Source organism: Dromaius novaehollandiae, chromosome 3, assembly GCF_036370855.1.
Source record: "Dromaius novaehollandiae isolate bDroNov1 chromosome 3, bDroNov1.hap1, whole genome shotgun sequence".
Lineage (NCBI taxonomy): Eukaryota > Metazoa > Chordata > Aves > Casuariiformes > Dromaiidae > Dromaius > Dromaius novaehollandiae.
Window position 1 is genome coordinate 6021443 of NC_088100.1, and position 24998 is coordinate 6046440.

The following is a 24998-nucleotide window of genomic DNA, read 5'->3' on the forward strand; positions in this document are numbered from 1 at the left end:
GCTGCCGTTACGGCATCCCCTTTGCGCCTGCGCAGAGTGCGCGCCCTTCCGCAGACGGCGCTTGCGCGGGGTCTTGACCGGCCCCGCGGTGACGAGCGGCGTTTCCCTGCTTTCACCCCTTTTTCCTCAGCCGGACTTAGTGCCCCTTCGCCGCCAAGATGCCGCGGATTATGATTAAAGGCGGTGTGTGGCGGAACACCGAGGTAGGAGCTGGTTCGCTTTAATCTCCTCCCCCTCCCCCCGCGTTGGGGCCTCCTCAGCAATTGCGGGGGGGGGGGGGTTGCATGGTGCGCATGCGCTGTTGGAGCGGTCGTGGTGGGCATGCGCGAAGGGGCTTCCGTAGTAGGGTCCTTTGCTCTGGTGGGGGTGGGCGTCTGGGGTTTTCCTTAATTCTCTGCAGCGGGGAAGTAAAGGGTTAGGGCTTCGCAGGTACCCTGGCTCTAGTCGGCTTGCTTCCTCTGCACACTGGGTCCCCGTCCTCGTTCTGTGGCCTAATTGACGGAGTCAAATCAGTGTTGTTTCTCCTGGGGACTGTTAAGTCAGGGAGGCTCGGCCATGTGTAGGCCCTGGCGCGCAGAAACCGCCCCCGCAGCAGCTCGAGCTTCTCTGCGGATCCGCCTGCACCTCGTTGTGTTCGGAGGTGTTGCTTTTCTAGGCTGGAACCTGTCATATGCTGCACGGGGGATTCGGACTCCCTTGGGACATGAAAGATCTGGAGTTTTTTCCACTAGAAGACCCTTCCTAATGCAGAAGTGCTGAAAATAGGTATGGGCTCTTCATCTGCAGCCCAGAGTGTTTTGGACAGAGGAATCTGTGTCGTCCAGAGTTTGAATGCTGTTAGCACAAATGTTTCCCTGTGTCTAAAAAAAAAGAAAAGATGGTATCTGTCCTGCTTTTGCCCTCACATTTTTTCAGAACTGTAAATAATAGTGAAAAAGAAAACAATAATGCAAGGAATAGGGATTTCAAATTAATTTCACTAGGTGTTATGTTCAAAGCAAAGAAGGTACTTGACACGGTAAACTGTAGAACTCTGCTACTGTATACTGTGGACACTAAACATTTACGTAGTTCAAGGAAAAAGTAATGGAAGATTACTCCTATGCTCTCTTAAATACCTGCAGTATGTATGAGTTCTGCATCAGGAGGCTGTTGAATTGCAGGTCACTGGAGGATAGGAAGTACCACTGTGTGCTTGCCCTGTTCTTATCATCTTCCATAGCTGACTAATTTTGGCAACTGTTAGAGAAACAGGAGTGGGTTAAAGGGATCATTGTTTCACCTGTTTCTGTATATCAGAGACAAAATAGAAAGCTCTTGTATTTGCTGCTATTTTTATTTATGTAATACAAATGTGCAATATAAAAAATACAGAAAGTGGAACTAGATGGTCATCAGAAAAATGACTGATCACTTGCAAATCAGTCTGCTAGTGTCATCAGTATGGCTACTGCATGCCATATGACAACAAGTAGAAATCGGAAACCAAGAGAGGATTCGTAGAAGTTTTGGTAATTTGGGGTTTTTTTCATAGAAATTGTATGAACTGTTTCCTATAGCAGCTCAAGCCAAAGCTCATCAGTTTACAGTTAAAGCTGCTGTGTGCTGTGGGAGCTGTCTGTGCTAGACAGAGTGTCTGTCGTTGATGGCTAGCATCTGCACTGTGCAGCTGAACAGATTCTGAACACAACTACAAGTGCTTATTGGCTATAGAAGAACATCCGTGGTTGACAAGGCTATGAAGAATAGCTGTGAAGTATTTAAAATACCATTTTCTGACTTGTGAGAAAACCAGAAATAATGAAGAGAGAAACAGAGAAATGGATGGATGGGTTGACAAAACAATAATTACAATTTTTAGCAAAATACCATTTTCTGACTTGTGAGAAAACCAGAAATAATGAAGAGAGAAATAGAGAAATGGATGGATGGGTTGACAAAACAATAATTACAATTTTTAGCTTTCGATCATATCTCCATGCACAGTTTGATATATATGAACAGCCTGGCCTCCAAACTGAAGTAATCATAACTGAATCCATTACGTATTTTTCCCCATAAGCTTGTAAGCTTTGGAATCAGCATTTCTGAATGTGACATTCTAAACACTTAAGTGGTTTATTTTAGGATTTTTTTGGAATAGAGGAACTTCATATTTTGTGGTGTATTTTTTTAACAGTTTTTTCCACTAATAGGTAAATATTCTGTCGCGACACAAGTTTGTATTAAAATGTGCAAAAAACCCACTTCAGGGAATTATTTCAAACAAGCCACCCCAGCGGATCTGTCCTCACTTTTTTTAATATGATGTCACTAACAAGCAAATAAACATCTCCCTACCTCTTTATTTCTGTCCTTCAAAAAAGACCTACAGAACCATCAAAAACTGCATGTGTAAGAGCACTGAAACTATTCATTTTGAAAGTTCTGTCAGGTTTGTGAAGTAGGCCACAATAATCACTCCTACTCTTTTTCATTTAATCTCTATCAATTTCAGTGGGCTTTGGAGTACAAATTCTCATTCGTCTTGAAATAAAATGTGGAAAAGAAGCAGCAATGCTTTTTCATTTCTACTGGGTCAGCCCTTTAGATGAAACCTACTGCATTCTCTTTTGCTTGAGCTCAGTCTTTCCACTGTGAGTTTTGGTGATCCATAACAATGTAACTCATTTTTGTTTTAAGGATGAAATTCTGAAAGCAGCTGTGATGAAATATGGCAAAAACCAGTGGTCTCGTATTGCTTCTTTATTGCATAGGAAATCAGCAAAGCAGTGCAAAGCCAGATGGTAAGTGAGAAGTACCATGACTGGGAATATGAGATTCATAGTTACTATGAATTTAGGAGTTTTTGCAGATTAATTTACGCCCACAGAGGAATAATGATTTTAAGGTTGTTTGAGTTCCATTTTTGTGGATATTACAAATTCCTATTGCTTGAAAGGAATGTGAAGAAAAATAGCCAAATGATCACTTTGCAAGTGATGGCAGTGTCATCAAGTAAAGGATCACTGAATTTACATACATAATTTCTTTCTGTATTTACAGGAGTTTTAAATCAAAATGGGTGTTTTCAATGAAGTAAAATTGTCAAATAATAATTTACAGATAATTTTCTGGGTTTTTTGATAATAAGAGTTTGACTTGAGGATTGATATTTTAAAATTATGCTGCAAAATTTCAATTTATATCAAAAACGGTGGCATAAAACTGATGCAAATAATGCAGCATGAATCTATTTAAGAATCAGACTTAGTTTGTCAAGAATTGAACTGCATGTGTTTCTCAGAATGTTTCTGCCTAAAGGCAACAGTGCTGACACAGTTAAAGGTAAATAAGACAGCTCTTTGAAGGATCCAGACCAAACAAGTCTACTCCTTCTGGTAACTTTGGTTGTTGTGAGTCTTACCTTTCTTTTTCTGAGTTAATTTTATGATTCTTTACTTTGTCAGAAGAGAGGAAGGGAATGGGAGTGAACGAAGAGGCGGCATCTGTAGGAAAAGTTGTGGTTTAATAATACATTTTTAAGTTCAAATACGTATATCCTGAAAGTATTTTATAGTAACATCCTTTTATACAAAAAAAAAAGTCTTAAATATATATATGTGTCAAGATTATGAAATCTTATTGTGGCAATGTTTGGAAACATGGTTGTGAATTAAGTCAAGATAGGTCAATGGATAGCTTGCAACTATCCCTCTTAACTATTTCACTTTTTAACAGGTATGAATGGCTAGACCCAAGCATCAAAAAGACAGAGTGGTCACGGGAAGAAGAGGAGAAACTGCTACACCTGGCAAAGCTGATGCCCACCCAGTGGAGAACCATCGCCCCAATTATTGGAAGAACTGCTGCACAGTGCTTGGAACACTATGAATTTCTGCTGTGAGTTACTATTCTGCTAGAGGTTCATAGCAGGAAAATCTGTGCAGTTTGTTGTATTTGTGTGTCATTCTCTTCTCCCAGGGTGCTGAAGTACAATGGATTCAAGTTGGCTGAGGTCTTTTGTAAGCGATCCTTCTGTTCTAGGTTTACTTGGGAGTTTTTTTGACTGGCTGATCAGCATGAATATGTGTGTCTTTGTGTGACAGATAGACAAAGACAGAAAAAAAGACAGAAAACACGTTATTGAAATGGCTAAATGTGCAGCCATTATCTCCGTGCACTGTGGAGAGTTTCTTTGGGTCAGGAGAAGAAAAGGAAAGTGCTGTCTTCCTTTGTGAGCTTTTTTTCATTCTGATGTGATTGGTAGTATTTAAAAGCATAATGTGAAATGCCTAAGTATTCAGGTTGTCACGCTGCTTGATTTGTTGTACTTATTGTTAAACTTTAACAGATTACAAAAGCAGAGTTCACTGCTGTCAGCTTTGTCAGTATTGTATTTTATGTAATATTGTACTGTAGTATAATACCGTGTAGTTTCTTTCTGCTAATTTATGATTATTTAAGTAACTGTACCATGTTCATGAATCTTTTCTGCAGTGAGTAATTGTATAAAGTTTGCTGTATGGCACATGGTACAAGCTTATTTTTCTTGGTCAGTCTTTGGGACAGTCTAAGAAAGGCATGGCTATTATCAGTTGAGGGGAAAACAGAAAACTAATTGTGATACATACAATGTGTTTTCAGGGACAAAGCTGCTCAGAGAGACAATGAGGAAGAAACTGCTGATGATCCTCGGAAACTTAAACCTGGAGAAATTGATCCAAATCCAGAAACCAAGCCAGCCAGGCCAGATCCTATTGATATGGATGAAGGTAAGAAAGGAATTTATTTACTGTTTTTGGCAGAAATCTGATGTCTTGGGTTTTTCTTTTTACATACTTTCTGTACCCATAAGAAAATCCATAAGAAAAACGTGAACAAAATTTTTTTTTCTTGTTTTTCTTACAAATTTTATCTTATTTCTTTAACTGGCTAGTCTGTTTCTACTCTTTCAGGTTTTCTGTTCCCTTTATTAGTATCTTTCATATCTTCTCATATGTCTTTGTTAGTTCTTGCCTCGACTGGCTGTTCTTTGCTTTGACAACTGCCTGCTTGTGATCATTCTTCTTTCTGTATTTTCGTCTTTTCCTATCAGCTAAAACCTTCCAGATGAATCCCTACCGAGCCACAACACTGTAGGCTTTTTTCCTTGCACATTACAATGTTAGGGATTAAGTACTGAACTTTGGTAAAATTCCATGAATGGACAGAGAGTGTTTTTGAACAGCCACACACTTACAAGTATAATGCTCTGGAACAAAATATAAAATGAAATTAACAAGTTCCACTAATATAGTACTCTTAGTTCTAGATGTAAATGAAATTATAATTTCATTAGTGTGCTCAGTTTGCCTCTTTCTTTACTGTTCTGATTTGATGCAGAAATTAGTTGAATCATTTTTGGCATTTTTTCTTGAAGTCTTGGTTTCATCTGGCCAATAGTTCAGAAAATGTTTTTAAGAAACTTGTAGAAAACTAGAGTTTGGAGATCATACAGAATTCCAGCCAAAATATTGATCCTTGGAGCTTTTCCAGATTGCTTTTTGATCTTAACATCGTCGGTTCACTTACTCCCATCTTTAAGTGCAAAACTGATACCTATATTTATCTATACTTTTGCAGATGAACTCGAAATGCTCTCTGAAGCTAGAGCTCGTCTAGCCAATACACAGGGAAAGAAGGCCAAACGGAAAGCAAGAGAGAAGCAGCTGGAAGAAGCTAGGTAAATTTATGCTTAGTTTTATGTAACAAGACTCCTTTCATTGACTTTGGAGCATTTACAATGCATAAAGTCAGGCATAGGCTTAAGTCTTTGCAGAATCAGAGATTTTGATAGTAATCTTTGATAGTAATCCATGAATCTATTCTTGTATAAATGTGTACAGCCCCTATCACAGCAACAACTGATATCAGGTCTTAGGATACAGTAGTTGCCTACAGGTGTACACTTTAAATCATGCAGTATTACTGCATTTCCTTAGACGTCTTGCTGCTCTCCAGAAGAGAAGAGAACTTCGAGCTGCTGGGATTGAGATCCAGAAAAAAAGAAAAAAGAAGAGAGGAGTGGATTATAATGCAGAAATTCCCTTTGAAAAGAAACCTGCCCCGGGTTTTTATGATACATCAGAGGAAAACTATCAGTCACTGGATGCAGATTTCAGAAAGCTACGTCAGCAAGACCTGGATGGAGAATTAAGATCGTAAGTGTGTATGTGTGCGTGTATTATAATAAGTAGGGAATAGTGTATCAAAATACACGTATGAAAAAATAAATTTAGGTCCTGGAAATGTCTGAAATATGATGTGGACAGGAGTTGTATTTTCCATCGGGCAGATTCTAGCACATGCTGCTTCTACCTTTTCAGTCTCTTGTATTTTTTATTTTACTAAGGGATCTAGTTGGCGTTTTTCCATGAGAATAAAGGTCCCCACGCTCACTCTTTAGGTGGAAATCTTAAGATGTTTGTTCAGGTTCATCTTCTCCTGATGAAGTACATCTACTCTTTATGAGTAGGTTCACTCATAATAATTTCAGTTCTTTCTGAACTGCTTTATTTAAATTGCTTGCAGGAGTACCTTTTACTTGTTTTAATATTACTTTTGATGGAATTATTCTAATATTTTGGTATAATGCTATTAATCAGAATCTCCTTAAATGCTTAATCCCCCCCCCCCCCATCATGCAGTAGAGATACTAAATGTGTATCTTCATCAACAACAGTATGGCACATACTTAACTGTACAATTACATTCCTATTACTTCTGCCAAATGCAGAAGCAATTTTATTGAGAGATCAGATCCAGTACTACATCCAGTTTGGCTTTTAGCTTTTGATCTAATTAATTTTTTCTGTATAATTCTTAGTTCGGAGAGTCTGGCAGGAGCTTCAGGCTGCTGTGGTTTACTGAACTGTAATTTCACAGGCTCACTGCATTGCTATTTGAAGAAAATAACATATTCATTAAACACCAAAGAGAATTTCGTTCCTGTAACCCACAGAAAATGTTCTTCCTTTATCAACTGCAGGAGGAAGAGGCCCTGCTCATATCCACTGATTCCAGCTATCTAAATTCTTGGACTGACATGTTTTCTTACTCTAGTGCCCCCGTAGTGACTGTAGCTGAAGCAGCCACCCATTGCCTAATCCCGTCATTCAGAAGCTTTGCATTGCTTTGTTGTAGGTTCTGCTGCATGATCTGCAGGCTGCATCTAGTCACATAACTTCTAAACCACAAGGCAGTTCACTCTTCCTGCAACATGTTTTCTTTCAGCATATGCAGCTTTTGATTAGGGCACAGACTCTGTCCTTTATTGATCTACTTGTTTATTTTACTGCGCGTCTCTTTTGTGTGTTCTAAAATGACTCTTTTGTCCATAATGACAGTGAAAGGGAGGGAAGAGAGCGCAAAAAAGACAAACAACATATGAAACGGAAAAAAGAATCAGACTTGCCTTCAGCTATTCTACAGACCAGTGGAGTGTCAGAGTTTACAAAAAAAAGAAGTAAACTAGTGCTTCCAGCTCCTCAGGTAAACTGTGCCTTGATCAGTAAATCACTTGAAAGGGCAATGCCAGTCAACAGTTTCTGTTTTATTGGAAGGATCTGGTGGTCATATTTTATCTTGTAGTGTCTTTGTATTTTCTCTTTGCTGTAAAACATGAGCTGACCAAAACAAAGGCATATACAGAAGATTTATCTCAGAGTGATTTTTAAGCTAGAGTTATAGGAAAATGTTGGGGAGAGGTATTGTGTTATCATATTTTTATGCCTTCTGTAGCATGTAATTGGGCTGTCTCTTGTGACTATGACATTTTAGAGACTTGGTTTTTTTTTTCCTTGAATAGACATAGTCAGTAACCAGCTAGACAGCATTTTAAGTAGTACCACCCAGTGTACACCTGTGAAAGGGGTGAGGGTGAGAGGAAGCCATTCTGTAGTGCTATCAAAGCAAATGCCAAGTATTTTCTGACATGCAGCTAAGGATTATGTTCTTCTAAACATAATGCATTATTTGGTATTGTTTTCCTTTTAAAGATATCTGATACAGAACTTGAAGAAGTTGTAAAAGTAGGCCAGGCAAGCGAGATTGCACGCCAGACTGCTGAGGAATCTGGAATTACAAACTCAGCCTCCAGCACTCTTCTGTCTGAATATAATGTGACAAACAACAGCATAGCCCTAAGGACTCCCAAAACTCCAGCAGCGCAAGACAGGATCCTGCAGGTGAAGTATAAATTTACAGAGTAGGCTTTTGGTTTTAGTGCAATGATGAATTGAATAGCAGATGTAAGTACCATAGAAAGCATTCCTTATATTTTGTGCAGTAATGGGGTTTGAATTTGCACATGATCTGCGAGACACATGGAAAAGGGTAGAAGCAGATCCACTTCTGCCTGATCAGTTGTTTGGCACTGCACTTCAAAAACATTATGGTTTTTTTATTATTATATATTGCATGTCATTTTTAGCATTCAGCCCTCTCTTGGTGTTTTGTATAATTCTCCTTTTCTTTGTACATTCCAGCCTCAAAGTTGTATATTGTGTTCATGTCCTCAAAACAATTTCTTGCACGTCATTTGCTCTTTAGTTTTGCTATTCAGCTTTTATTTCAGTTAATTGTTTCTAATTAAGTGTATTTTTCTAGCACGTTATTGGTTTAAAAACACTTGAGACTAGGATTCTCAAAAACCTGCCTTTGCAGCCTCTGGGTTATTTTCAGGATTGCATTGATTGTATGAGTGAGTGCTTGGGTGGTTCCAAAAACTGGTGGTGCTATGTGTAATATGTGTAACGTTTTGTTACATTTATGGAGATGGCTAAATGAAATCAGTGCAGCCAGTCTGTAAAAATACAGAACATGCTAGTTTCATAACAAGTTGTGTTTCTTTAGTTTTTGTTTCCTGATAGATTATCATGATCTGCAGAGTCAGGAACTTTTTCTTTCCTCATAAGTCCCTGCGCAGTGTTTGCAGAAATGGCCACATATGCCACCTTGAGATGGAGTACCCTGACATCACATAAGCTACAGTACCTGAGTAGATGGATCCTTAGTATTCTGTGAAGATAATTTTGATATGGAATTGTTTTGTTATATCAGTTCATTTTCAGGGTGCCTAATTCTTTATCACCAAAAAGGCAAAACCTTTTTAAAAAAAGAGGGTATTCATAAAAGCCCCCATGGACCAGAAATCTGAAATGTGACCAGGTATTTTGGAACCCTCTATTTGAAGTGTGGTTTGGATAAACTTGTGCCTTTGTTGGCATTGTTTTTCAGAAGGCAAGCATGCTGTTCCTTCTGAAAATCAGAATCATTAGGATGGTTTGAATATTCAGTCACTAATGAATCTTGCAAATTTATGGTATCTGCCAAACTGGAGGAAACTGAAATGTTAGGCAACCCACTCATTTTTGGAATTCCAGTTTATAATATACTTTACTGGAAATAAAGATTAAAATCCTTTTCAGCTGAACTGTAGGGTTTGTAAGTACCCTGTGTATCGGTTTTAAAGTTAGAATGTGTTAAATGTTTTCCACAGACTATTTTGATATTCAAATAAGTCTTTGCAATTCCTGTTGCTATTGAATCTGTTAAATGTGTATAGAAAAGAGTGACTCTGAAAGTCTTAGTAATGTACTCCATGTGTTTTCTGTTCCACAGGAAGCACAGAATTTGATGGCTCTCACAAACGTAGATACCCCCCTGAAAGGAGGTCTTAACACTCCTTTGCATGAAAGTGACTTTTCAGGGGTAACCCCACAGAGGCAGGTTGTTCAGACTCCAAATACTGTGCTTTCCACGCCCTTCAGGTAAACACTTCTCTAATGGCTAACTGACTATGCATGTATCTGGTGGGGTGGAGGAAGCAGATTTCAATGTGTGAAATAGTAGGATTTGATAAATGCTTCATAACCAATTTCAGCCTGCTTTTATTTCTCATTTTTTTGTGTCTTTGGCAAGCTCAGCCACATCATCTTCATCTATATTTGTATGTCATATATATTTGTATGTCATATAGCTCACTGGGATGTTGGTCCAAGATGAGGGCTTCAATAGTCATTATTAGTTATAGTGAAGAATTCACAGGAATATAAATAGTAAGATGGAATGTCATTCTATGTGTGGATCCTAGCCTTTCCAAAGTGTTACTTCTGAGTCAAAGGTGTGGGAGGTCTCTTAGTCAAACCCACTTTGAACCTTTGAAAAGTTGGGGTAAACCTTTTGTTAGCCATATATATCTAAACTAAAATATTTCTTATACTGCCAATCTAAATATTATGGAATTGTTGGTTTAACTCTTACAGTGGGTTCTGAATAAATATATACTCGACAAATGCCAAATACTATGGAACTAAACAATATTACACTTGGTGTGTTTTGTCTGTCAGATTTTTCAGCTCAGGTTCTAATTTTACTTGTATCGTGGCAGCTTTTGTTTAAAAAATTGTATGCAGAAGCCCTGCTCTTGTAATTGGATCTACATGAGTTAATCCTTTTCTGGAGATCTGCTGAAGTCAGTGGGATGCAGAACGCATATAGTTTGGCCTGGAGTGATCTGGCTGCAGATTTGGATTATTTTGTATAACTAAATGAAGGATTTTTTTAAAAAAAAAATTTTGGTTTTAGCTTCTGAAGTTCAGGTTTGTACATGTAAATAGCATAGTTGTGTGTTGACTTTGCTTGCAGAAATGCCATATCAGTGTGAAGATCCAAGATCTTGAGCAGAAAAAAAAATCTGTTAAGTGGTTAAAAATAAATAAAAGGAAGCCAGAATTGTTTTAGGAGACAAATAGTGAAGCAGAGTAGCATATAGTTATCTAGACCAACAGATCAAGTACTTTATTTAAGTACACCTTTTTTCTGGGATAGTATGAAATTTGTAGTATTTTGGTGTTCACTGAAAGGCAACAACTTCCATAAGAGATTTTACTGTGTGTTAGTTGTAAGCATATTCTTAAATGATACTAAATTAAAATTTTTTATGGGGTTTTAAACATTGTATGGAACTGAGACAGCTGTGGGGGGTAGAGAAGAAGAGGGAGAGAGAATCACTGGCCTGGAAGTTGTTTCTTCTAGGAAGTCAGAATATTTTTTTTCTGCCAGGATAATCAGCAAAGTAAATATATCCTATATAACATTCATTTGAAAACATAAAAATTAGTTTGGCTATTTTTTCTGAGTGTTACTCTGCAAATGCTCTTGCTTTGTTATCCCAAATGTGAGCTCATAAAAAGCTGTGCACACAGACATACTCAGTAAACAGGGCACTACATTATCCCTCCAGATTGGTGCAGTAGTGTGTGTTGGGTCGTATATACAATTGTCTATGTCCACCGTTATGGCATGTTACTTTCTTCTTATTTATGAGACTGACATTACAGAATTACAGTAACTAGTAGTAGAAATTATGTATTAAATCACCTCATCCAGTCTATCTCTGCCAGGACTATTCTCTACAGCACACGTTCTTTTCATTGCTGTCTGAAAAAGTTTATATCTTCTAAATAAATGTAGGTGGTTGCCTTAACGTAGGCTTTTTTTCTACAAGTTTTTCCCCTTCTTGATCTTGTTTCCTTTGGGCATTTAACATCATTTTGTCAGGGTTTTTTAATTACTGTGTGAAACGGCATCATAAGGGAGTAAAAGAAAACTTCTAACTCTCTACATCCAAGGCATTATCTGCATGCTGTATCATCTTTCATATAGTTAACCCCCAAAAGCTTGTTGGGATAGAGAACAATATTTTTTCCCAGTCTAGAGGAAAAGGAACTGAGGCCCAAAAGGTCTGAGATTCCATTCATCTTGCCTAACCTTAGGTACTTAGAAGTAATTAGTGTAATGTAATTACTCCTTCAATAGTCAGTGAAAGGAAAGAGGCACCTTCAGAGTGATTCATTCAATTGTAAGATGGGAAGGCTGTTAAGCAAGATGAATTCAGAGTGAATGACTTGCCCCAGGTGGTAGGGAAATCAGAGGTTGCAATTAAATCCTGATAGAGTAGTGCCTGGTGACTGGGTAATCTTTTCTCTCAAAAGTAGTGGTGGGAAATGGTGTTGGACTAATTCCTGAAACTTCTGTTAACATAGTGACATGCCTAGATTTTAGCTTGTGAGGTCCTTCGTTACACCTTGAGAAGTGTGAACAGTTTGTTTTTGTTTAATTCTTTTAATCGTGTATTACGGCTTCACTGTCTCAAAAAATATCTGTATTGAATTTATTAACTATACAAATGATAAACTTTACTATAAGTTTTGTTTATATTATTATTTATTGTTACTGTAAATTTTATTAACTATAAATTTTTACAGCATTCAGACATTCGAAACAGAGCTCTTTGAGGAGGGGGGGAAATTAACTGTATCTGTATTTTCTTAGAACACCTTCTCAGGGAACAGAAGGCTTAACTCCTCGTGGAGGACTAACTCCAAAACCTGTAGTTGGTACAACGCCTGGTAGAACTCCACTGCGTGATAAATTGAACATCAACCCAGAAGAGGGTATGGCAGATTACAGTGACCCATCTTATGCAAAACAACTGGTAAGAAGTGCATGAGAAGTAGAAATAAATGAATTTTCAGGAATTTTAATTTCTTACCTCCTGAACAGAATTTTATTTTATAACAAGTGTTATTTCTACCGCTTGTCTAGAAGTCTGTGTACTCATCACATGATAAAAATAAAATCTTTGCATTACCATGACATCAAGAATTTATTTCAAATAACAGAAATCTTGGTACATAAGCTCAAAACAGCTTTGAGTGTGCTCAGTGAAAGCACTCCAGGACTAGGCATCAAAGAAGACATAATTAAGTTTCAGTCCTACTTGTATCTTTGAAGCTGAGCAGGAAACACTCCCGTCTCAAGGAAAGATTCATTTTTCTTGCAATCCCACTCAGCCCTCAAATCCCTCATCATCTTGGCTTCCCGATTTACCTACAGGACCTTTTCATCAGTCTTTCCTGTTGACAACACTGAGTTAAAGGAGTTTAGAATTTGCCGTTAGGAGCACTTGGTTTCGAGATGTCCAGTAATCTGAGTCCTGTCCAGATTCTTTCATCGCCTTTGGCAACAGATGTTTCCATTCCTGGATATTCAGCCAGATGTACCCTGCCAATTAGACATGGTATAAAAGGGCATATAACTAATAGGTAGCACCTTGAGAACTCCTTTTATGTGGCTGATTCTGCAGCCTTAACTGTGGCTTTGGATATCTCCCACCAGAGCTATTGACGTTATTCTCTTTGGGCTGGCTAAGGCTGTCCACTCAAAGTTTTTGGCACATTCTTCTCATGAAAATAACTCTTTGATTTCAGAATTTTAGATTTTCCCTTAGCATAAAGGACAAGGTTTATTTTATATCTTTACACTTATTTTGGTTCTATTTTAGCCTTTTTATGGTAAGCCTGGCTCTCTGCTGTTAGAAGGAAAAGTGGGGTTTCAATTTCCTGATGGACTTCCCAGGTTTCCAGATATGCTGTTCTTTCGATCATTTTTGTACTGTGCCACAATTCCCAGATCTGTGGGCAACTGAATGGAAAAAAGTAAGGTCTGAGGGAGAATCTTCCAGGTAGGCTTGCGAATAGACCTGTGTCCATCATCACCATGGACAGATTTTCATGTATCATTTTCAGTTTCTTGAAATGCATGTATGGGAATCCCCACTGTTGCCCTGAAGCTGCCAGGAAGTGAAGGTACCATACTGTTTTACTCCATGGATATTTTCCAAAAATTACACACGAAGGTTTCATTAGCTGTCTTTAAGTGAGTTGTATATTGTCTTGCAGCATCAGAGACTTCCTGTGCTCAACAGTGCATAAACTCTGGGGTGGTGGTCAGTAGGCTAATCTGAATTAGTAATGAGCCCCCCTTTTGTCAGATCTCAAAAAAATGTGGTTTCTATTGGCTTTGTAGCGGACTAAGATTGCCAGATGGTATTACTTGTGTGTTGTTTGTATCTATTAATGTAGGCAAATGGAATTTTGCCATACTGTGTATCTGTGCATGCATTCAGAAGCATTATATCTTAACTACTATTTCAACAGGAAAGAGAATCTCGTGAACACCTGCGCCTTGGACTCATGGCCCTTCCTGCCCCAAAGAATGACTTTGAGATTGTTTTGCCTGAAAATGCAGAAAAAGAACTGGAGGAACATGAAGTAGATGAAGCCTTTGTAGAAGATACTGCTGATGTCGATGCTCGCAAGCAAGTAGGTATACGTAATGCAGCTAGTGCCTTTTGTTTGTTCTCTGTATGTTTTTTCCCATAGTTTCATACATGTTTAGTGGATGTGGTATAGTTTCTGCAGAATAATAATGTTAGATATACTTGTTTTCTGTGCTGCCATCAGAGTACATAGAGACATACAGGCTAAATCAGTCTCTCTGAATCATTTTCTTAATTTATTAACGTTATGGATTACACATCTTTTTCTATAATGAAGTCTTTAAGAATCTGTGTGTCCTCTCTCTTGCTGTTGTTCCTCAAAAAAATGAAAATATAATTAAAATACAATTATAAGCATCTTTCTGCAGAGGTATATGCTTAATTTTAAGCACATGAATATTTTGCTTTTTGCAGTTTCAGGTTATTCATTCAAGGTCGAAAGTTACTGTTTGTGAAATGTAAGACAGGTATATGCGAATTGAGGCAAGCTGGTAGAATGTACCTAGAGATTTTCTATGGAGTGAGCTGGTGGTCTCTTGTATACAATGTGTACCAGAGGATTATCAGACAGCTCAGTTTTGAATGGATCCCTGGCTTTTTTGGTTTGAGGATCAAAGATGGTTGGACACAATGGTAGAAGCACTCTTATGTTCTGCTGGTTACACAGTGTGCTAGTCAGTAATTAGAGACCTTAAAACTTTTCTGTTTATGTGAGCAATCTCTTTTCAATTCATTATTTGTCCCAAGCACAGTGTGATGCAGATCTGGTTTTGTTGCATACATTATAGGTTTGAGATCAGTTCTTTTCTTTTTTCTTTTTTTTTTTTTTTTTTTTTTTTTTTTGCCAACTAAAAAAAAAAAGTTGAGCTCTGATATGTGTTAATATAATAAACATTTTCCAGAATTTAAGATTCCTAAAATGTCCCATTTGGGGAGGAAAATACTGTACATGTAGACACATGTCTCTATATCTTTGTGCATAAAAAGAATGTGTATATATGCATTAATGAAAACTCTGCATAAATATGGACAATTTAGGTGTATAGACTATATAGAGAAAAGAATATGAATTATAAGATCATACAATGGAACGGTATTCTGCCTTTCAAATGAAGGTGTGACACAGCTAGGATTAGAACTTGGAAGATCTTGGTCATCATTCCTGAAGTTTTAGACAACACTGCTTTTTCATGTTATTTGTAGCCTGTTGCAATAAAATAGTCTTGCTCCTCCTAACAGGTTTCCTGTCTGGAGTTGCAGGGCAGATGCCAAACTTGGTATGGAGACATTTTTGAAGAACTCTGTCTTTGGCCATGAGGCTGAGGGAGAATATGATGGCTGTAAATGACTTTCTAGGATATCTCTCCTGTTAGAAATAGTCTGCTGTACTCTTTCTCTTAACTTTAGTGTCACTAAATTACAATGTTGTCCTATAGCAAGTGACCTGTTACTTAGCTCTGGCTTCGTAACATGATATCTTTATATTGTAAGGAATTTTTGCTCTAGTAACGAAATAGTGTCTATGTCACTCATTTGTAGGAAGTATCTGATTGTATTGCAGTAGCTGGACTAACATTTAGCATGTTTGTCTAGGCTATCCGAGATGCAGAGCGTGCAAAGGAATTAAAGAGAATGCACAAAGCTGTTCAGAAGAACCTACCACGGCCCTCAGAAGTAAGTGGAAACCAAACTTACTTTTCAAAACAAAAACACAGAAATAAAGATTGTGTTGTAGGAGGAAATACAAACCAGGTAGATCACGAAAGAATGAAATTCTCTCTTGAATATGCTCATTTCAGCATCACGGGAGACTTTCACAGTTAAATTGTCATTGTGTATTTCATATGCACAACTGAAAGCAAAATTGGATGTATGGATTTCTGTGCCTGTGTCACACAGCAAGGGTTTTTAGCACCTATTCTGCATAGTTTGACTGATGTATGAAACTCCTGCTCAAATGGGAGTACGTGAATTTAATTCATGTAGCGATGTGTGATGTTTCTAAGCATTTTTCTTTTATTTCTGGGCAGGTTAATGAAACTATACTAAGACCTTTAAATGTGGAACCACCTCTGACAGATTTGCAGAAAAGTGAAGAGCTCATAAAGAAAGAGATGATTACTATGCTTCATTTCGATCTTTTACACCACCCGTTTGGAGAACAGCCTGTGGGTAAGAAGGGGAAAGGCCCAGGATTTGGAACCAATAGTGCAGAACACATGGCTTACCTGGAACAAAATCCTTACGAGAAGTTCTCCAAAGAAGATCTCAAGAAGGTGAGAATTGTGTGGCCTGACTGCTGCTGACCTAAGGTGCCTTTGTGTCACAGTCTTGTCATCTTTCAAAAAAGGTGGATTCAAGCCTATCCAGAACTTAGTTGGGAGATCTCTGTAGTACTGTATAAAGGGGCTGTATAGATAATTAAGTAAGCATACTCTTTTCTGGGAGCTATTGTTAATTTAAACACTCAACAGGATGATGGGGATGTCACATTTGTCCAGAGACATCGTCTGTTAGATACAATTTTAAATGTGTTATGATTGCTTATCATTCTAAGTATCCTCCAACAGTCGTCACATTCTGCTTTGTTCCTGTAAAGTGATGTTAAATGAGATTTTAAATAGATGTGATCTGGCTGTACAGTTTGTTGATACAGAAGTATTAAGCATGTGTTTTTTGTGGCATTGTAGATCAGGTATGATAGAGGTAGCAAGCTTGTAACTTGGAGCAGCAAATCAAGCAGCTTAATTGTGGTTTTCGAGCTTGATCTAACAGAGCTGTGCTAATGCAGAACGTGGTGGGGCTGTGGCAACTGATCTTAAAACATACCTAGTTAAAGGGTGCTGAATAGGCAGAACAGGTTGTCACTGGAAGAACTCAGTAGGCTATCTGGGCAGTCTGTCCTGTTTTGCATTGTATTCCCAAGTCAAATAGTCTTGTACCATGGGTTCTAGTTCAGCATGTTCATTTATTTAAATAGCTACAGATGTTCCATTTTGCCACCAAGTGACGGATAGACAGTTCACATGCGTAGTGCTGTGTTAGCTCTTTCAAAGAGTTTTACCTGTGAAGTTTTGCCAGTAACCTTTGGCCAAATGCTCACAGGAATAAAAATGAGTGAAAAGGACAGGTCATGTACCACCAAATCATCTCAGTTTTATGCAGACTCTGGCTCTCTGAGACTTACATTTTGAACAATAGTTGTGGTATCTTGGCACCTAAATCCCATGTTCTTTAAAGTGACTCTGAGGATATACAAACAGATTTTAAATCTGTCTGCCTGAGCATATCTGATTCATGCTTCAAGAGCCTAAAAAGAGAAACACTGAACAGTATGTACTTCCAATTTGTTGTTAAATGAAAAGTTTTCCTTGAAGATTTCTTAGCAGGAGAAATTAAAGATGGAAAATACAGTTAGATCATGAATTTCACTGCCCTGCCAAAGTGAGATTGTTCCCTTAGGAACACTCTCTGAGTGCTTTCTCTGGTTTGTTTTGAAGTGCAACAAGAATTGGGTTTTCTATCACTTCTCTTAGAGACTATTACACAGTCCAGTAGTTATTGTCTGGAAGTTTTCTTCAGAGTCCCTGGAAATTTTCTTTCTTCGCTGATAGACGGAACTTTTTTGCATCTTTGCTCCTGCTTGCTGTCTAACATGTAGAGTCATATCCCTTCTTTGTCTAAAATCAAATGAGTTTATGATGAACCAAGAAGCTTTCCCATCTCTGAGTTCTCACCTGGAGCTTTTTTTTTTTTTCTTTATTTCTTTATTCATTTTTTACAATATCTTCCTACTAAAATCCCTTCATAAAAATGCTCCTTTCTTTTCCTGTAGTCCTCTTTTGGGAAGGATTAGTAGTGGTGCTAAGCACAGTCCTCCAAGTTCATAAGGCTGTGGAACTCTTTTGCTATCACAGCTAGATAGTCTAAGTAACTCCTCACAGTGTACAAATAGAAGCTAATTGAAAGTGAACCTTTTTAGCAATGTCTGGTGATGCTTGAATTACTTACTTGTTGGTGTTCTGTTATAAAAAATAGGTCTGCTTGCTATGATGAGATATCTGATACGGAAATTTGTGGTGCACATGTAAATCTGTTGAAAGTGAGGAGGTGCACTTACAGTCAATGAAGTCCAGATTCGCAAAGATGTTTAGGCCTTAAGCTGCAGATGAAATCTGGAGGTGCCTACATAGTTTTGTGGACCAGACTCTGCTAAAAAGTTAGAGTTTTAAGAGCAACGTGAATGTTTTCAGTTCAGCTTAATTTACTTCATAAACTGCACTGGAAACAGCAGCATGCTCAAATCCCACAATAACAGAAACAGAGAACAAACAGAAGTGTTTTAGCTACTGTCAGAGGATTCTTTTTCTACACTGGAGCTTATACAGCTCATCCGTTAATATTTAGAGTTGACTTTCCAGATTGTGTGGAGAAGGGCAAGCAAAAGGAAATGAAAAGTGATTTTTGTTTCACAGAACAGCTGCTTCTGCATGTGCAGTTCTCCCTCCCCTCAAGGTCCTCACTTTTATCTCTGTTCTTCTGCGACAAGATGAGGTATCTAGCTGTGCCACTGCTTTCATTAGCTACAGCAGAATGACGTCAGGTTTGGCCAAATTATATAAAATGAGGGATAGTTGCTCTGCGAGTAGCCTTCTAACCTGGGTTTCATTTATAATCCACAGCATCTGTGTTAGATTTCATAGTTAGCTTAACCTGATGGTGAGCTTTTAGTATGAAAAGAGAAACTGCCCCTGTGAATTGCACACTGAAGGATTGAAAACAACAAGAGGAATTTTCTTGTATCCTGTGTATTGTAACTGCAATTTATTTCTCATCATTTCCAACAGGCGCAGGATCTACTGGCACAGGAGATGGAAGTGGTAAAGCAAGGAATGGGGCATGGAGAGCTCTCAAGTGAAGCTTATAACCAGGTGTGGGAAGAATGTTACAGCCAGGTGTTATATCTGCCTGGACAGAGCCGCTACACAAGAGCTAACTTGGCCAGCAAAAAAGACAGAATAGAGTCACTTGAAAAAAGGCTTGAGGTTAGTGTCACTTTTTCTCTGTTTTTGTGCTTTTTTTTTTTTTTTTTTTTTGATAACTTCTCCCTGGGTTTGTATTTTTGTTTCTTTTTTTGGAATAAGAGTTACAGGTTACTCTAAATTATTCAGATCTCTTGGTAGGATTCCTTTTGGAAAGGTTGTTAAGAAATTCTCCAAGGGACTTTGTAGATGCCGTTGAGGTTTAAAACATCTTCTCTCATCCTACTCCTCCTTTCTTAAAATATTCCTAGAGTTTTCTCCTACATAATTTCCCTTTGCACTATTAGATGTAAGACTCCTTACCTTCTTCTCAACTGGAGAGAAAGTCAGGCTCTGTTCTGTTTTAATTCCATGTGGATACTTTGCTGTTTTCTTGATGCCTGGATCACATACCTGATCTCTCTAGTTTTGCACTTTGTCTCTGGTAGTGGCCAGTATGAGATATTTCAGAGAAAGACGCTAAAAAAACCAACCTCCCTCTCCAAAAACTCTCCTCAAGTTCTGTTCTTAATTGCTTATGCTTAGGGCCTGATTTCTGATTTATGAGAATTTATGGTTTATACCTTCCAAATACTTTACCATTGACAATTACATAAATAAAAGTGCAGACACTGCTGAATTCTTGCCAGACTGGCATCCCCTGTGAATGCCAGTGATCCCCTAAAAAAGAGGACAAGTGGGTGTTGTGATTTCATTCCACTTTATCAGGAAATATTAGGCTTCCTTATGTATGTATTTTAAACTCCAAGTTTGGTGTCGTGTGTTTGCGTAACAAATTTTTTCCGTAAGCATAAAATGTCAGAATTTAGATAGCAGCCTCTCACTGATGTGTCTGCAGTTTGAGTACTATAGGAGGGAACTGGTACCAGGAGACCAGCAAATGAAACTAGACCCATCTCTGCTTTCAGAGAGCCAAAATCTGCACTTCCAGGATTGCTACTCTTCCTTTGAGCTACTCCATTGACTGCTTCATACATTTAGCCTCAAATCTCTTTCTTGTCTTCCATGGCAGCTCTGCCCAATTCCTTCTGTCTTACTTGTTGCTTGTAGGTAGAATGCAGTATAGCTGCACAGTTAATTGGTGGAGAGTAAGCTGCAAGGAAGGCATGTGCATGCACACTGTCTCCCCCGGTCAGGTTAGTGTCCTGATCTGTATGGAAAAAATACAGTCTCTGCAGATTACTCTTACTTCTCAGATCATTTTCCTGAACCAGTTTGTGACGTGGCTTTGAGGACTCCTGTGCTAACACAGTAGAGTACTGAGATTGGGTGACTCTTGTTTTGGGCTTTTTGTTTGTTTCGGGAGCAGTGCTAGCTCAAATTATTGTCAGACTATGGCTAAGGATTTTTTTTTCTTGGGTAAAGAGCAAATTTGCAGTTTCCTGGTATGATTAGTTTGGGGGAGGAAGAGGGGGGGAAAGGGGAGATCGTCTGAGGTATGTTGCACTAAGTAGAAAAAAGCAATTCAACCCTTTTGACATTGATTTCCCTTGCCCTGTCCCATTTTCATAGTATTTCAGCCAAATACTCCCCACAAAATGCAAAAATACACAGCTTTCATGAGGCAGAGTTTTAAATGGTTTCTTCCTGCAGAATATGTTTTGGTTTAGACTTAGAAGAAGTTATTACCTGTTTTTCAAAATACCGTTTTAGCCTAAAAGTCTCTTTAAATTATGCAGGCATGAGATTTTTTTCTTTTTCAGCAATAAAAGGAAACTCCATTTTTAGTACTATTGGGTTTAACATGAACATGTCTCCTGTTGCTGGAAGTAAATGTTCTTGAACAGCTACTACCACAGGAATAAACCAGAAAGGCTGACTTGTCACTTGATTCATATATGTGAAATACAGAGTGAATGCGTATTCTGTCAAGTCTGTCGGTCAAGAGTGCCCTCCGCACATACCACTCGGCAGCTGTTACCCAACCACTTGGACCAGGAGCAGTTCGCATCCATGTAGCTTAATTGCTGGGTTAAGCTGCTGCTTAGCATTAATAAAAGAGCACTTGTCATGCTGCTGCTCACCCAGCAGAGAGCACCGTTGCCCTGCCTAACGCTGCCTCCTGGTTAATGCTTTCACTTGCAGGCGCTGCTCTACTGTATTTTCATAAAACCAGTATTTGAGTACAGCAGCACCCAATTTGCATGGCAGCAGGGGCTGCGCTGGCATCATGCCAGCAGTCTGAGGGCTGTACCTAATTTGTGTACAAATGTTTTTGAAATTTAAATATCTTATGCCCAAAACTACATTAGAAGTACGTTATTAAAGTTGCAAAGTCAAGCAGTCAAAAGTTAGGGAATGCACAAGCAGCCTTACTCTGGCAGCCTTAAAGGGAACGCACAAGCAGCCTTACTCTGGCAGCCTTAATTTGCCTATACATACACGTTATGAGGCAGTCTTTAATTACATGATTACAGCCTAGTTTTTCCACAGACTCATTTGCTGCACAGGGTGAATGATGCTTGCTTAACGAGTAGCTATTGAATATTTTGTTTTTTTCTTTATTGTTCAAGTGTGTGGCCCTGTGTCTTTATGCTGCATATTATTTCTCAGCTCTGAATCGGTTACAATTCTGTGTGGGCTCTCTTGTGCTGTTGATCTCTGTTCATCTCCTCCCCATGTTTCAGTGAGGGGTTGTTAGTGGTATGCTCATTAAGGATACTGAGGCAAAGAAAGTAAGATCAAATCATCCATTCATCAAACTCCTGTTGCTTTCATTCACTCTGTAAGTGTGCATTGCTCTGTAATCACAAGATGGTCACGCAGAAAGCAAAGCACAAATCAAAGGGCCAGTCTGTGAAGAATCCGATTTCATGTATTTACCCAACATTGCACAGAACTCCATAGAAGAGCTAGTTAACAAAATCCAGCTATGTTTATGTTCGGTTGCTACGATCATGGGACTTAATGTCTCGCTAATGTAGCTGCATGTCTTCAGATCAGCTGGGAGCTTTGAGCAGTGGAAAAGGGTGTAATTGCTTGGTGCACAGGTAGAGTGAAAGACCAAGCTTGGGTATGCCTTCGTATTACCACGTACCCCAAATCAGCCAGGTGTCCAGGGTCAGCAGAGCTTGCCATGCCCCAGAGCTGCAGGTGCTGTGAAAATACTGCACTGCCTTCAGCTAACATTTGTTGAGTGTAAGTACAATCTTTGTCGAGTGAAGTTTGAACTGAAAATCTCTCTCAAATGTGTGCAAACTGCAGTTTATCGTGGTTCCATAACCTGACCTATTTAGAAGGTTCTTCTCAAAAGCAAAGAAGCATATAGTTTTCAAAATACGGGTCACCAGTTGAATCTCTCTTTTTTTTTTTTTTAATAATAAATAAAAAGCATAGCAATTTAAGGAAGAAATGAATATACAATGAAAATGAAAAGCACAGCAATCATTTTTTTTCTACCCCCATTCTCAAAAATGGCAAAACCACCTTCATTTTAATGTTTTTCCAAGGAAAATTGTCTGAAAGCAATATCAGTTGAAATAGATATTTTAATGGGAAATATCAGGCAATCTTAATGAAAAGCAGGGATATTAGCTCTGCTTTCAATACCCCAGGATATTTGCTTGTACTCTTACTTCCTTTGAGAGAGGAGTAGAAACTGTAAAATATTTTGCCAACAGCAGAAACTGCTGTTGGTCAGCTTTTGGGGCTGCCTCTTCCCCTTCAGACTGCACTAAGAACTGTAGTAAAAAACATGACAGTTTAGTGGTATTTGCTAGAGACAGCCGCACATTGCGTAGTCACTGTGTAGTACTTCCATATGGGACCGCTAACACCCTGCAGATCTGGTGCAAAAAAAGCCATTTTTTTTCTAGCACTGTCTTCACTGCTTAGAGATTGCTGGGTGGATTGATGGCAGGAACGAATGGTCGTCTTTTCCCTAATTGGCCTCTTTTCACTGCCTGAGTGATTTAGTGGTGGTAGTCTCCTATCTGCTGACATGACATTTGTCTCGCTGAAATTGATTGTGATATCGCAAACAGATTTGTGCTGTTACTGATGGGCTCGGGCAGGCAAAACAGAGGAGTTGTGGAGAGCTGCTGTTTGGCGAGATACTCTGTCCAGGCATAATCAGCAGTAACGCGCAATTCAGTGATAATTTTAATGTTGAGATGTACTGTTATGCATTAGTAATACTTTTCATTTTATTTTGAGCATTTTAGACTCTGTGAATGCAGTACTTATTTTGCCAAAGAGCGTTACAAGATTCATGTATGGACTTTTTCATGTTACCAATAAACAGTTTCAAGCCTATGCGAGTTAATCCCCGTGACCTCTCTGTATGTCTGTGGTACAACTTGGATTTGCTTGACTCCCGGTGGGATTTTTGATCTTTCCAGTAACTACCAGAAGTTCAGCATACTTGCTCAAGACTAGACTAGCCTGCAGGGCTAATCCTTTCAGGAATGGGAGTTCTCCGAGGTGCACAGCAGCATTTAGTGCTGCTACAGTTCTCTGCAACACTTGGCATTTTTCTCTCTTCCAAGCAGCCTATTTATAAAGTAAAATATTCCTATCTAAACTTCCTAGTTTAACATATAACCCATCAGGTTAATGAGATAGTAGAGGCATCTATTTAACAAGCTAGTTGCTTACCTTCATAATTCAGAACATAAAAACTTCCTGCCAGCATTACTTTGTCTTTGAAGAGAGTTCATAATGTTGGCTTGCAGCAAACAAATACTTTTCTACCACTGTGGTAGTTATGTCGTCATTTCAGTTGACTGCTAAATTATAAACACTATTGAAAGTCTACAGGGGAGGAAACTCTAGTTACATTGTATATGCAAAGCAGGGTGAATTATCCATCCCACAGTAAGATTTGCAGTATCTTCTTGTGTAACCACAGTGTACTGAAGCTGAGTTGGCTAGTGCTCTTCTCTTGGTTGCTACTTTGTACACAGTCCTAATGAACAAGATTGTAATTTACCAGACCAAAGAGGCCATTTTTTGCTTTTCACTGCAGCCCAAGCCCTCTGAATTAGCTTTCACTGGAAACCAGTGTCCTAGCTGGATTTTTGTGGGTTGCGTGCTGTGCTCTGCTACAAGGTGTTTCAGTTACTCATTTACTGGAGATTGAATTTTTATTTTCTCTAGTTTCTGTGTTTGTAAAGCTTGCAATTTCTGTTGTATTTTCAGGTGTGCTGTTATTGAGTTAACTATCTGCAGAAAATAAGAGAAGAAATTAAATAAGAATTTATATGAGAAGTTAGTCATAAGGCTAAAATATGGTGGCACCTATGGAAGAGTTGAGCAGTAAACTTTTGTGGTTGAGTGTATTCATTTGTACTACTGTGTTACCTTAGTGAAATCCACTTTTTTAACAAGGTCTGTGGAAATACAGTTGGCATCAGAGGATCACATCAGGGTTGTCAGTATTCTTGAATATTGACTGCTCAGATTCTGATAGCTGACTATTCATGCAAGACAGCTCTTGTTGTATATCTCTGCTTAATGTGCAATTGATCATCACTTTCCAAGTCTATTTAGTAAAATAGTTTTGGAGAGAGTATACTTTCCCTGGGCAACGTAAATGAATAGCAGATCCTTCAAGAATCATCTTTACCTGTGTGTGAAAACACTTTAGCTGCTGCCAGAAAGGGACAGTGCTACTTAACGGCAGGAGGCATCTGGAGAGAGTTAGCTCTGCCCTTGCGTCGGTGCTTTTGTAACTGCAGTAGTCTGGTTCAGTTCATTAAACTGGTAGAAAATTAGTTATTTATAGATTAAGAAGCAGGACCCTTTCCAAAGCAGCTGGCTGTTAGTTCAGTTTAGCTATAACATGAAGTCACAGTTTTGTTTGCAAAATT

At 38.6% G+C, this 24998-nt stretch overlaps 1 protein-coding gene across 1 annotated transcript in view; it reads left to right on the top strand.

Moving 5' to 3' along the window:
• Positions 1–24998, top strand: part of CDC5L (cell division cycle 5 like) — a 37252-nt gene continuing 12254 nt past the window's right edge. The window contains exons 1-14 of the mRNA XM_026093830.2: positions 1–203; positions 2683–2786; positions 3721–3882; positions 4627–4754; positions 5605–5704; positions 5964–6182; positions 7368–7512; positions 8019–8207; positions 9643–9791; positions 12358–12520; positions 14025–14189; positions 15740–15820; positions 16177–16422; positions 18994–19191. Coding sequence (XP_025949615.1) covers positions 159–203; positions 2683–2786; positions 3721–3882; positions 4627–4754; positions 5605–5704; positions 5964–6182; positions 7368–7512; positions 8019–8207; positions 9643–9791; positions 12358–12520; positions 14025–14189; positions 15740–15820; positions 16177–16422; positions 18994–19191 — 2094 coding nt within the window. The 5' untranslated portion in view covers positions 1–158. The remainder of the gene's footprint in view (positions 204–2682; positions 2787–3720; positions 3883–4626; positions 4755–5604; positions 5705–5963; positions 6183–7367; positions 7513–8018; positions 8208–9642; positions 9792–12357; positions 12521–14024; positions 14190–15739; positions 15821–16176; positions 16423–18993; positions 19192–24998) is intronic.